We start from the raw sequence: 13939 nt of genomic DNA, 5'->3' as shown, positions 1-13939 counted from the left end.
AGATTGATCCCTCTGTTTTGGTGTGGAAAATTCGGATCGATTACACAATCATCTGGAGTATTTTTTTTTGAGAAGAAGGAAGAGTGGATAGCTTAGGGTAAGTACTATAAATATCCAAGTACAATCTCTTGGAGAGATAAAGAACCACCCCTCAAGAGGTAACGACTATATAAAATTCAAGACAAAAGGAGAGAGAGGAAAAGTAGATTGGACAAACAAATATTGGGGCTAATCTATTAGAATTAGTATATATATACTAGAAATCAGCGCGTCTGTTGGCGCGCCCTCATAGTTAAACTCATACTAAGATCTCTTTTTTTAAAAAAAAATATATATAGAAGATTATTTGTCCATTGTTAATCCAATTTCAGTAAAATCCTTTAATTGGTTTCAATCAAAGTTGAATTAATGAAGACTGCATTAAGAAAACAATACAGTATATTTGAATAGGTCCGTTACTTTATTCTAAAAAAATAATTTGTACAAAAGAATGATTATGTTTTATTTGTATATAAAAGAATACATGTTATGAATCAATTGTAAGCAATTTTATGGTAGTAATTTGTATTTATATTCAGTTTTTATGTTTCCATAGTTTATCGTGGCAAAGTTAGTCATTGAGCATCCATTCGATGGTTATCAAGCTGACCAGCGCTAGGTTGCACGAGTGCATGCACATGCGTGACCACGGAGGGAAGACAAAACATACGGAAGATTTGGGAATTGTTTACTCCCTATATTAGTCGTTTTGGACAAAAGTAAAATCAAACTTTAAAATCTTTGACTACGAATGATTTCTAAAATATTTATCTTAGAAATATGAAAACCACATGTGTAGATTAGTCTTAAAAAGTACTTCAATAAAATAATATATTTGTTAAAATGTCTATATATTTTATAATAGAAAATAGTTATCAAAGTTACTTTTTAAAGACCGTGTCCTTATCCAAAACGACAAGTATTATCAATCCGGAGGGAGTACAATTTAGATGATGTTTGGATCGAGGGACTAGGATGTTTAAACACTAATTTGGAGTATTAAACATAGACTACTTACAAAACTAATTGTATAAATGAGAGCTAATTCGCGAGACAATTTTTTTAAGCCTAATTAATCCATAATTAGCACATGTTTACTGTAGCATCACATACGCTAATCATGGATTAATTAGACTCAATAGATTCGTCTCACGAATTAGTCCAGGGTTATGAAATGGTTTTTGTCATTAGTTTACGTTTAATAAGTATCCCAATACATGATGTGCTGTATCATACACAGGGGCTTACTAACTCGGTTGAACTCAAGCCGCTTGTCCTCTTCAAGTTCACAACTCCACAGATTTGCCACCGATCTCACCGTCCAGCACGAGGGTCAGTGCCGGCGTCGCTCTCCATCGCCAAGTCCATTGTGCATTTTGTGAGCACCCAGGACCGTCTTCGCTTATGTCGCTCAGCGTCGTCAGATACATTGGTGGATAGGCAGGGGCGATCTGCCATTTTGTTTCACTGGTATGGCAGCAGCGACGGCAACGACATGAGCTTGGTGGGGGTTACCATGAAGCTGAGCAATGAGGATGGTGCCAAAGCCAGGAGGCGAGTGAGACTATTTTTTTTTTCAATGTTCGATCTTTTATGGATTTTTTTCTTGATGATGGATTTATATTCACTCGGAGAAGTTGGAATGAAAAATTATATTGAATGTTTATCTGTTTTGCAAAAACTACATATACTAAAAGTTGGAAGCATGTTTGATATCAATCAGATATATCTTTCCTTTTATTGATCCTCACATACATCACTTGATTTATTTATATCCTTCTTGTTCTGAAGAGCTAAAATACTACTTCTTCCGTTTCACAGTCTAAGACTTTCTAGCATTGTCCACATTGGATAAATTAAAGGAGAGGGCGATGTGCTCGCCCCATAGCCCCCCGCGGGCGCCTCGAGGGATTTCTAGGCGACGTGCTCGCTCCGCTGTATATCCACGTCGACCCTCTATTGCTCTCCTCCTCCCGCCCCTGCCTGGTGTGTTGTTCGGGTCGTGGGCTGTCTGTGCGGTCCGCCAATAGCTCCTTTCCTGGGCCCTAAGTGTGGATTGCTTTGCTGGCCTGTTGTGGCTTTATTTCGTTGGGCCTCGCTGTGGATTGCTGGCCGAAATAGGCAGAGGACATCGAACGGCCGATGTGTCGCCCTGTGAGATGTGCCGAGCGGTTTAGAGGAGGAGCGGCGTTGTGAGACGTGCGTTGGTGGGGCCCAGATTGTCGCCCATATTGAATGTATTGTATCGCTGCCTGTCTCGCCTACGTTTCCCAGCCCGCGGTAGAGTCGTCGACGTTTCGCGCTCTGGTTGGCCTGTTTTGTACCGTCGTGGCAATGCTGGCCGCTGACTGGTGGGCCACCTTCCTGTTCCTCATGTCATGCCGCTCGGCTGGCTTGCATCAGAACACACGGCGCCCCATGCTCTCTTCGCCCCGTCCCGAGGAAAGGCTGCTTTCTCTACTGCGTCAAGCAAGCCGGGCGATACCATCTTATCCTCCTCTCACGTTTACTTTGAGCTCTTGCTGTTTGCCAATGGAGAAATTAGCCTGGTAATCTGATCTTCTTTCTGTTCTCTCTCTTCATTGTTTTGCGGCCGCTGCTTCCCGGTTAACACATTTTCTTCGTGATCGAACGACAGAGCTGATCGCTGGAGTAGACGGTCAGGGGTGGCACCGTGCGTGAGCTGGTCCCTGGAGTTGCCACTCGGGGGGCAGTTCGCTTTGTCCGCTCGCTCTGTTCTTGCTTACTGCTGCTTCGGTGTCTTCTGAGGTAATGCCTGGTTTTGCTTTCTGTTCTGCTTTGCATGTTCTTTCTCATGCTGTGGCTTGAAATGGCCTTGCCTCTTTCTTTCTTTGCTGATGTTGTTCTTCCGCTTCGCCGTTTGTGCGCATGGCAATCCTCTACAGTGCCCATAAAAAATCGGCTCTCCTTTATTTTAAGAAACAGGCAGACTAAAAAAGATAGGCCCCATGTAGACATTGGCAGTTGAGCTGGTTGACCGTGTTGACCGGTTGCTGTACATTTACTCTTTACATGTTTGGTCCGCCTCCTTCTTTAGCTCTTGTCAGTTGTAGTCTTTCTCCTCTCACGCTAATACGCTTCGCGCTGCAGCCTCCTGACAGTATGCCATCCCTCGGTGTGTCTTCCATCGGTGTGTCCTCTGTGTCGCTGTTGAACGCTGTGGCTAGCCATTGCCAGCTGCCGTTGGTTTCATACCTGTGGGAAATGGGGAGTGATGGTGTTCTTCTTGCTGGAGTGGAGCTTGTGCTTGTGAGCGGGGAACATTCAGGCCAGAGAGGGTGTCGCTTCTTTTGGTGTGTTGCATTCGAGCCGTACGAGACAGCACACGAACCTGCTGCTAGGGAGGCTGTCAGGTTCCTTCAGTCCATTTATGGATTTGTTGTTCATGACTACAATTTCAGATATATGGTGTCTTACAGAGAGATAGCCGCGTCTGCGATTGATTTGGCGATAGCTGCTTCAACCTGTTTAGCTCATATGAGAGCACCACATGACCTCCACTGTTTTAGGTTTGAGTCGCTCTTTAGAGAGTTCTGCTCAGTGTGGTTTGCTTTTGTGGCAGAAGAGCACAACCTTAATCATTTTGGTTGGATGTAGGTGGTTTTTAGGTTGTTTTCGGCTACTATCGTTTTCTGAGATTTGGTGTTTGTTCCGGGTTGCCCTTTGCATTGCCCTTGTGTAATAGGATTGTTTGTGTTGCTGTTAAATTATTTGTCGGGTTACTGTATCTCATTTATTCTACTTCCAGTAATGCGATTCTCTATTAGCATTTTCAGAACTATGTACTGACATATGTTTGCAACACACGCGTGCAATATCATATTGCTCTATATATGTGTGGTTAGATGTCATCCCGTTTTGTGTCACCCCAATCTGCGCGCCGGGTACAGAGGGCTCAAGAGAGCCGAGAACGCCGCCATTTCGCGATAGGTCAAGGTTAGCGTCTTTGTTATTAAAATTGACCATCTTTTTGGGTCATCCCATTCCAGCTGACATCGTTTTCCCAGCGGTTGTTAGAGGCTACCTCAAAACACCTGTCTTGGGTGTTACTGAGCAGCCTTCTGCTGCTCAAACTACCGAAGAGCCACTAGCAAGTGGTACAGAGAGTGTTATTGGGGTTGAACAGCCCACACCAGCTATAGCACCTCAGCCTAATGTTCCTATCGTGAGCAGTAAGTGCCCATCTAATTTTGCATAGACAAACATGCGATCCAGTTGCTACGATGTTTACGTCTACATGCTTCAGGAAAAAGGACGTTGCTCGATGTGCCATCTAAGGTGGCCTCTGTTAATAGGGAGAGACGCCGTGTCAAGAGAACGGCCGGCGAAAATCCTTCTTTTGTTCGTGGCGTACTTAACGGTATGTTATTGGAATAACAGGTTTCTCATGTCTGCTTTCAAGTGTTAGCCTGGTTATAGAGTCTTACCATCTATTGGACATATAGGTCCACGCGGTTCATATGAAGACATCCTGCCACTCCCTAAGGATTATATTGAATCCCTAAAAGGTTACAGTTTGTTTGTTTTCTTATTTTTGTCACGTTTTACGTCCCGTTCTGCCAGTGCATGACTCACTATTTGCTGCAGCACTGCACCCTGACCGTTCATACTATGGTGGCCCTTCTCACGAGTGTCCATACTGTGGTGTTGTCTTTTGGTACCAAGAGAGGGTCAAAAAGAGCTCCACGTTATCGAAACGTAAGATTGTTTACAATCTTTGTTGCAAGGGAGGCAAGATTGAACTTCCCGAACTGAGAATTCCTCCTCCGTTCTTAGCTAAGTTGCTCCGATATGATGGTGATGCTAGGTCTAAGCGATTTCTTAGACAAATCCGCTCATACAATACTCTCTTTTCATTTACATCCCTAGGAGCTGATGTCGACAAATCAATAAATACAGGTTCAGCGCCTTGTGTTTTCAAGATAAATGGGGTTGTCCACCACCGTATAGGAAGCTTGCTTCCTCGCCGTGGGGCTCCACTGAAATTTGCGCAGCTATATATATACGACACTGATAATGAAACAAAGAATAGGCTTAATATGTTTGAGAGAGAACGATCAGATGATAGTGGTCCTGACAAAGACATTGTAGATAACCTAGGTGCAATGCTTGATGATAATAACGAGCTGGTCAAAGCTTTTCGATATGCAAAAGAGAGATTAGATGGATATGGTGATGAGGAGATCACTCTTAGGCTCATGGGCTGTAATGTGAAGGATGAAGTGCAGTACAATCTGCCTTCAAGTGGTGAGATAGCTGCGATTGTTGTTGGGGATTGCTCAAAAAAAACATATACCTATGATGTATTAGTGAAATCTACTGACAATCGATTGCGTCAGGTCTCAGCTCTACATCCCTCATATATGGCGCTGCAATATCCATTGCTTTTCCCATATGGAGAAAGGGGCTACCACCTTGGCATCAAGTATACTGATTTCCCTAGCTTGCTACCTACTGCACGATGTTACGTGACGATGCTAGAATACTACAGGTATAGGATGCACTACAGACTTAACAAACCCAATCCATACACATGTTGTGGAAGGCTAAGCGACTCCTTAGTTGTAGATGCTTACTCCACTGTTGAATCATCGAGGCTACAGTTTATAGCTGATCACCAACCAGACCTACGTACTGAGTGTGTGCAAGGCATTGATGTTGCAATTGACCATGGTCTTTCCACTGGAGATTCTGTTGGACAAAAGTATGTTCTTCCAACGAGCTTCACTGGTGGCAAAAGATATATGGTGCAGAACTATCAAGATGCGATGGCGATTTGCCATGTATTAGGTGCACCTGACCTATTTGTGACATTCACGTGCAATTCGAAGTGGCAAGAAATTTATGATGCCCTTATTTATGAACCTGGCCAAGTGCCAAGTGATAGGTCTGATATGATAGTGCGAGTTTTTAATATGAAAGTTAACGAGTTTATAGCTGATATCAGAGAGGGCAACACGTTTGGTCCTGTCCTTGCAGGTATGTTGCTTTTCTGTTGACCTAAGCAAGCACGCTCACACAAGTCCTTACATCTAGGTTTCGAATGTGCAGTTCTTTACACTGTGGAGTTCCAAAAACGTGGGCTTCCTCATATCCATTGCATTGTGTGGTTAGCAGCTCAAAATGCTGATTTTAGTGCAGCGGTTGTGGACGGCTTCATCTCAGCAGAATTACCTGATGTATTTGCTGATCCTTTGGGTTATGCGTTAGTCGAGGAGTTCATGATACATGGCCCGTGCGGTGTAGACAATAAAACTTGCCCATGTATGAAAAAAGGTTCGTGCTCTAAACATTTCCCTAAAACATTCCAAGCTGAAACAATACTTGATGAGTTTGGGTTCACTGTGTACAAGAGACGAGACGATGGTCGCTATGTAATTAAGAATGGTAAAAAACTAGATAATAGAAACGTTGTTCCCTACAATATGAAACTACTCAAAAAATATCAAGCTCATATAAATGTAGAATGGTGCAACAAATCAAACATGATAAAGTACCTTTTCAAGTATGTGACGAAAGGCTCTGATCGCACAAAATGCTATTTTGAGACATCAACCCAAACAATGAACAGATCAAATAGTGAAAATAATGCTCCTAGGAACGAAATACAAGAATACATAGATGCTAGATTCCTATCTACATGTGAAGCTTTCTGGCGTGCCTATGAATTTGACATCCACTACAGACTTCCCTCCGTTGAACGACTCACGGTGCACTTACCAAACATGAACTTTGTTAGATATAAAAAAGGAACAGATCTTTCTGCATTGGTGAATAGTCCTGCTACAAAGAAAACTATGCTCATAGAATGGTTTGAGGCTAACAAAAAAACACACCTCTGCACATAATTTGACTTACTGTGACTTTCCAAAGGAATGGACATGGGATAGTAGTGCACAACATTGGCGCCCTAGAACTCCAAGCGAAAAAATTGGTAGGATATACTATGTAAGCCCGACTGCCGGGGAGCTATACTATTTGCGAATGCTTCTTATGATAGTCAAAGGTGCATGTAGCTATGCTGATGTCCGAACTTTCAATGGTGTGACATATTCTACATTTAAAGAAGTGTGCGAAGCTAGAGGGCTCCTTGACAGTGATAATGAATGGCATTTGCTTTTTGACGAGGCTATTTTGAGTGCAAATTCATACCAGCATAGGCAGCTTTTTGTCACTATTGTTATGTTTTGTTCAGTAACCAATGTGCGTGAACTGTTTAACAAATAATGGGTTTTCTTTACAGACGACATCCAACATAGATTACAAAATGCTCTTTCGAACCCTTCATATGTGGTGCCACATGACTAGTTATTAGCACTGCTTCTTAAGAACCTTGCTGATGTGTTTGCAAAGAGTGGTGGTTCCATAGCTGACTACGATCTTCCACAAACAAACAACGTCCCAGACCATGTAGTTGGCAATAGAATCCTTGATGAAGAACTGAATGTTGACTGTGATGCTTTAGCCTCCCATGCAAATGCATTGATCCCAAAACTGAACAGTGAGCAAAGAAAAGTATTTGATACTATAGTGGATTGTGTCAACGATGGCCGTCCTAGGTTTTTCTTTCGTTTATGGCCATGGTGGTACGGGCAAGACATTTCTATGAAACACTATAATATCTAAAATACAATCCGAAAAAAAATCGTTTTGGCGGTGGCATCATCAGGAGTGGCTTCTTTGTTGCTCCCACGAGGACGAACAGCACACTCGAGGTTTAAGATACCAATTGAAATCAGTGAAACCAGCATATGTAGCATTCGAAGAGGCACCATGCTTGCTGACGTAATTCAAAAGACATCATTGATTATATGGGACGAAGCGCCAATGACACATAGACGTTGCTTCGAAGCGTTAGATAGGACATTGCGTTACCTACTTTCTGAGGAGGAACCTGCAAATGCTATTAGACCATTTGGTGGAAAAGTGGTAGTTCTTGGTGGAGATTTCCGCCAGATCTTACCAGTTATACAAAAAGGTTCAAAAACAACAATAATTGATGCTTCGATAACAAACTCAATACTTTGGCCCCATATTACTCTTCTCAGTCTAAAAACAAACATGCGGTTGCTTCGAAACGACCTTATGCAAATAGATAAGGACGAACTTGATAGGTTTGCCAAATGGGTGCTAGATATAAGCAATGGAACAGTTCCAACGACAGTGAAAAACAACGAATCTGAGCCATCATGGGTTCAGATTCCTGATGACTTGCTGATAAAGACAGATGGTGAGAAAATACCTGCATTAATTAATGAAGTCTTTCCTGATCTATTGAATAACCACAGGAATCCTGAATACCTTTCATGTCGTGCCATTGTGTGTCCTAACAATGCTACTGTCGACGACATTAATAGCTATGTTGTTAACATGATACCAGGAAAAGAAAAGGAGTACTTTAGCTGTGACACAATCTGTAAATCATGTGAGCACATACAGGATTACGATTTGCTTTATCCTACTGAATTTCTCAACTCTATAAATGTGAACAACTTTCCAAACCATAGGCTTGTGCTTAAAAAGGGTGTCACCGTTATGCTACTGAGAAATCTTAATCAATCAATGGGACTTTGCAACGGCACTAGGTTATTAGTTGATGTGTTAGGACAGTGGGTTCTTCAGTGCACTGTATTGACTGGATCTAAGATTGGTGAAACGGTTTTCATACCAAGGATAGCACTTAACACTACTAGCTCAAAGTGGCCATTTATCTTGCAAAGAAGACAGTTCCCCATACGTGTTTGCTATGCAATGACAATAAACAAGAGCCAGGGCCAAACTTTGTCGCACGTTGGGGTTTACCTGAAGAAACCTGTATTCACACATGGCCAGTTATATGTTGCTGTGTCAAGAGCCACTTCACGCAAAGGGCTCAAAATTCTAATTGAGGATGATGATGGTAATTGTTCCTCGGAAACTAGGAATGTGGTGTATCATGAGATACTTCAGGCAATAGAGGTGACAGTGTGCTTTATAGGATGTTTAAGTGGTTTATCCCTCTTATCTGGACACGCTTCTTATACATTCATTTATCTGTGTCAAACGCAGGAACAACAAACATGAAAGGGGAATAGTTACAGAGATGTTTGCACATATAGGTTACCATGGAGTTTAATTTTGCACAATAGCTCTTATTAATACAACTGGTTGCCACCTATGTCGTGCTTTTAAGTGTCCTACGCTATCAATGTATCATAGGTTGAGCTGACAATTTTTTTTTGTGTTTCCTCACTTACAGATGGATCATTGCATTATCTCTAAGCTTGAGCCTGGTCTTGGCAATCCGCGCATTTGTGTGCGTCTTTCGCGTATGTGGAACTTCAATGACCCTAAGGATGATACTTCTCTTCTTCATGTAGCACTTGTATTGGTTGATGAGACGGTAAGATAATTACTGCTATACACACACTTCTATACAGTAAAATATATCTTACTAAACCGGCACTGAATTAGTATGGATATTAATTACAGGAAGGCAGCATTGCAGCTCAGATATTCCCACTAGATGATAAACTCTTTAAGCCCCTGTTGTCGGAAGGAAAGATTTACTACCTGACACACTATATTGTGAGGAATTGTAGCAGATCCTACAAGCCAGTGAGCAACTCTCTTGCTATTGCATTCACAAGATGGACTGTTGTTGAGGAGTATGTGAATGCACCCACCAGCTTTCCATTCTACACCTACTCCCTGAAATCTTTCAACCAGCTCAGTGCGCTTCTTGACAGCAAAGATTCATTCACCGGTAAAATAAATTATGCCAATTTTACACATGGTTACATTTCATTGGTTATTGCTAATCATTTTTTATCACAGACAACTCAAAACTCAAATTTTTTCCTGATATAGATACTATCGGAGTCATCATTGAGGTTTCATCTATTACTTTTGTTCGATCACGTACAAGGGATGGCGACAGCCTAAAGCGCAATGTGTTCATCCGCATGCAAAGTTAGACATCCTTATGCTTTTCATTTGACTATTTTTTTTCTTACATTTGTTTGCCTAATGTGACATGCACACAGAAATTTCCACAACCATTTTTTAACCCCCATTAACCACAAAATATTTTAAACATGTAATATCACTTTACTTCATTAGCAATGCCACTATTCGTGTTTCGCTTTGGGGAGACCGCGCTACTGAGTTTCCTGCAGAAGTGGTCGGTCTTCTCTAGGGGTCAGTCAGAACAACAAATTGTGATATTTGTCGGCACGTTGGTGAAAGGATTCAAAAGTAAGCATGTCCTGATGATTTTTCTTAGGAAGTTCTTGTGCATCTTGCTACATGCTCATCCTATAGCGCCATGCAAACATACTTTTTTGCAGGGGAAATCTACCTCTCAGGAAATTCTGCTTGCAAGTGGTACATCAATATTAAATGCGATGAAGTCCGAAGCTTAAGAGATAGGTAGGATCCATAAAAAAATATTTTTAGTATTCTATTATTTGCAATCTGCCTAGCTCAGCGCTAACAACAGACTCAAATTGCAGCCTGGCAACTCAAAAGGAACCAGTTAGGTGGCTTGACTTACCCTGGGCTGATGCCGTGCGATCTGCTGCTGAGATAAAATCAATCATCGAGATCAAGGACCTAAACCCATTCGTGCATAAGGTAAAATGAACAAACCAACATTAAATAATGTGCTCATTAGATGAAACCATTTGTCTTTATTTCCAATGCTCATGGTATCTAAACTGTAGAAACTCGAGTTTGTCGTCACAGTCACCATAAAGAAAATATATGGGTCTTGGTGGTACGTAGCATGTGACAGATGCAGGAGGACTGCAAGGCCATATGGAAAAACATATCGCTGTGGAGGTGGAGATTGCCCAGCAACTGTGCCAGCATCACCAAGGTTTCCTTCATCTTATAGCTTTGCTAGGCTTTCGCTCCTGTTTTCATGTTTGCAAAATGATGATTGTTCTGCTTATTATAAACAGGTTCAAGCTTGGTCTTATAGCTGGAGATGACACAGCTGATACAAAGTTTGTTCTGTTTGGTCGTATGGCATAGAGGATAATAGGCAAATCAGTAGAGAATTTACTGGATCAGCACCCGGCCGATGAAGCATATATTCCTAAACAGATCACTGATTTGCTAGAAAAACAGTTCACCTGGAATGTTAGTATGACTGATACAACTATATCAATTGGGAGCATTTCCTTCCAAGTTAACAACATTATTGGAAATGGTTCACAACCTCCCCTACTGCTTCAGTCACCATCATCATCTCAGGCGGTGTCTTCAGTCCCTCTCTTGACTATGTCACCAAGTGCTTCTGAAGGAATGTCTATTGCCCAGCAAAGCTTGACTGCTACAACTTCTCTTGGCTTCAATAGCCCTCCTGTGACACCTATGCAAGGCAAAGCAGTAGATCAGGAATGCTCATCAAAGACACCAACTGGGATTCCTGTGCGATCAGAGGATGAGGTACGTCTCTCTCTAACTATGCCAGTTGGTTTATTATCTAAGAAAAACTACATTATCACCAACCAACAATAATAATGCATCTAGGATGATGACAATGCGACACTTGCCACGCTGAAATGTCCTAGCCCAGCCACAAAGCATAGCGCTTCCAAGGCACCAAGGAAGAGGTTAGATTTAGATATCACCTTTCATTTATATGCCACATACTTTTGTTTTGTCAGTGGTATGCCAACAGATAGATTGCAGCAGGGCACGGTCTTCTCCAGGAAGTGCTACGGTCAAAAAACTTTTCAAGGAAGATGATGAGCAAAAGGGTGAAAAATGGTATTCCTCTTCCCCTTCACACGATCACAGATTCGAGTAGCATTGTTTGTTATATCTTACTTACACAATCTCTGTTCGATACTGCAGCCCAGACAAGAATGAGTAGATGCTCACTCCTTCTACACAGTTGCAGATCAGAAGAGCCTTTTGTTTGATAGCTCATACTTATCATGTCTGTCGCCGAGCCTGCAAACTGCCTTTTGCAAACCTGCATTTGATGCGATCATTTCATATATCGCACGAAAATGCCATTTCTATTCATGTGATCTGAAACTTAATTTGTAACGCTGCAAACAACATCTGCCATTGCTAGCAGTATTCATGGTTATCATGGCTATACCTTGATAATAGTGAATGCTATGTGGAATGGTTTAAGTTAGCTAATGGATTCAAACACCTTCCTTAATCTCTGTTTATTAGTCTGCTCAGTGCATCGAACATACAGCTGGATGTTTTTGTTTCACAATCTAATAGCCAACGTTCGTCAATCATAGTTACTGCTTAAAGATATCACATACTCATAGCGAGCACTGCGTTTACCGCTCACACATTTCCATCAGCTTAATGAACAAAGCAGAGGCCGACAATTAACGATTCCTCTGGAATTCACCCGTTTCAACCAACGCTATACAGACATAACCAGATAACATAGCTACATTCAAACATATCCAGCATAAACTTTAACCGTTGCAGCTTCTTGACCAGGACTTGACAAGACACCACACCAACCCAAATTCAATGTAGAAAGCATCCTCTATATAGAACGCTGAGTCCCTTTGAGCAATGTCACACTAGCTTTCCTCTATCCCGCGTTGCTGCTTCAGCGATTTCTCCTTGCTCAGTGTCTTCAACAAAAGGTAACAAGCTCAACCATTCAATCTACATTTCTTTCTCCTGTCTACTTCAGTGTTTGTCTCCTTCATGCATAAACCTGCTACTTATGTAAGATACTTTCATGTAGATTTAGCGATGTCATATGGAACCAACAGACCACTTAGAGGCACCAAGTTTAGCAAATTAAAACCACTATCTCAGCTACTTGCAGATATCATTTATCACAATGCAGTTGTTGTCACTGTCCTAGGAGCTGGCACACCCACAAAGACTAAAGTGGTAGCTATGGTGTCTACAATATCCAAGTTAGAACCAGGCGACATAGCACTTCTTCCATTCAAACATAGGATGTATCTAGCTTTGTTCATGGATAAAGATGAGCAGGAACAAGCAGCCGAAAGATTAATCGAACAAAAAACTTACACGTTTCAGACAACTCGATTAGCGTTTGATCCTTTCAAGCCTAACATGCACAGTGTAAAGAACCCATTGAGACAAAGAGTTATCATTGCTCTGGAAGGTATACCCCCAGAAACATGGAATGATGAGGCAACACCTGAACTATTGGACAATAGTTGTATGGTAGAAGAAATCTATGAGCAGTATCATATACAAGATGTCTCAATTTTTAGGCTTGCAGCTTGGACAACAGATGTTAATCTGATACCAAAGATTATGGACTGGAACATTGAAACAAAAGGTCCTCAACATACAAGCAAGGTTGATTGGGACCGTGAGGCTGCAACTGCTACTGTCTTAGTGCATATTGAAAAGCTATTTGACTACTCTGATGATGGTAGTGGCAGTGATACAGATGGAGAGATGCTGAGACACTATGAGGAAACAAACTCCAGGCCGGGTTCCTATCATCATGAATTTTCAGTGGACACCAAGAGTAGCGGACTCAAATCAAGGGCCTTCCGAAGCAGCATCCACATCTGCACCACGACGCCGTCTACCTCAAGAGCTTAGAAAGAACAATAGATTCCGCTAATTGCAATGCTAATCGTGATGTTGAAATAATCTTATCTCCTACCTTTTTACCTTGCAATACCTAGAAACCATTATCTATAGTCGTCGAATCAAGTTGTGTTGCTTAGTTGTTTACTTGATCTAATACAATGCTGTCATGTGTTGCTTTTAATCCCACAATACTCATGTACTCGCTATATCACATTGATTTCTTTTTTCCTAAATATTACCACACTAACTTCCGAAGGGGCGCCGCAAAGCGCGCCAGAGTGCCTAGTTCATTTAAATGTTAATGAATCTGGATATATATATGTGT

The 13939-nt window shown here is 41.7% G+C and overlaps 2 protein-coding genes across 3 annotated transcripts; both read left to right on the top strand.

Moving 5' to 3' along the window:
• The first annotated feature begins 2560 nt into the window (after positions 1-2560).
• LOC4345008 (uncharacterized) lies at positions 2561-12223 on the top strand. Of its 2 annotated transcripts, none has more exons than XM_015793571.3 (13): positions 2561-2588; positions 2678-2808; positions 9299-9442; positions 9532-9805; positions 9910-10011; positions 10162-10296; positions 10389-10470; positions 10554-10674; positions 10764-10918; positions 11004-11493; positions 11578-11660; positions 11743-11817; positions 11905-12223. In XM_015793571.3, the coding sequence occupies exons 3-10, from the start codon at positions 9299-9301 to the stop codon at positions 11074-11076; spliced, it is 1086 nt and encodes a 361-aa protein (XP_015649057.1). In that variant the 5' UTR covers positions 2561-2588; positions 2678-2808; the 3' UTR covers positions 11077-11493; positions 11578-11660; positions 11743-11817; positions 11905-12223. The 2 variants fall into 2 exon arrangements, with proteins under 2 accessions (XP_015649057.1, XP_015649056.1); XM_015793570.3 differs by having other exon boundaries at positions 11740-11817.
• Positions 3265-9123, top strand: LOC136351237 (uncharacterized). Its single transcript, XM_066303700.1, has 9 exons — positions 3265-3646; positions 4050-4232; positions 4307-4420; positions 4930-6039; positions 6112-6265; positions 7077-7263; positions 7369-7561; positions 7913-9018; positions 9109-9123. Exons 1-9 carry the CDS (start codon positions 3265-3267, stop codon positions 9121-9123), a joined length of 3444 nt encoding a protein of 1147 aa, XP_066159797.1.
• Positions 12224-13939: the final 1716 nt, after the last annotated feature.

The sequence above is a fragment of the Oryza sativa genome, chromosome 8, assembly GCF_034140825.1.
Source record: "Oryza sativa Japonica Group chromosome 8, ASM3414082v1".
Lineage (NCBI taxonomy): Eukaryota > Viridiplantae > Streptophyta > Magnoliopsida > Poales > Poaceae > Oryza > Oryza sativa.
Note: the sequence above shows the minus strand (reverse complement) of the source record. Positions and strands in the feature narration are given on the sequence as shown.

Coding starts and splice junctions, on each gene's coding strand:
- LOC136351237 (XM_066303700.1), top strand. CDS start 3,265: ATGGGGAGTGATGGTGTTCTTCTTGCTGGAGTGGAGCTTGTGCTTGTG. Junction 3,647..4,049: donor GCACAACCTTAATCATTTTG/GTTGGATGTAGG, acceptor ATCCCATTCCAG/CTGACATCGTTTTCCCAGCG. Junction 7,562..7,912: donor ATTGATCCCAAAACTGAACA/GTGAGCAAAGAA, acceptor GTTGCTTCGAAG/CGTTAGATAGGACATTGCGT.
- LOC4345008 (XM_015793571.3), top strand. CDS start 9,299: ATGGATCATTGCATTATCTCTAAGCTTGAGCCTGGTCTTGGCAATCCG. Junction 9,806..9,909: donor CAGCAAAGATTCATTCACCG/GTAAAATAAATT, acceptor TTCCTGATATAG/ATACTATCGGAGTCATCATT. Junction 10,919..11,003: donor ACTGTGCCAGCATCACCAAG/GTTTCCTTCATC, acceptor TATTATAAACAG/GTTCAAGCTTGGTCTTATAG.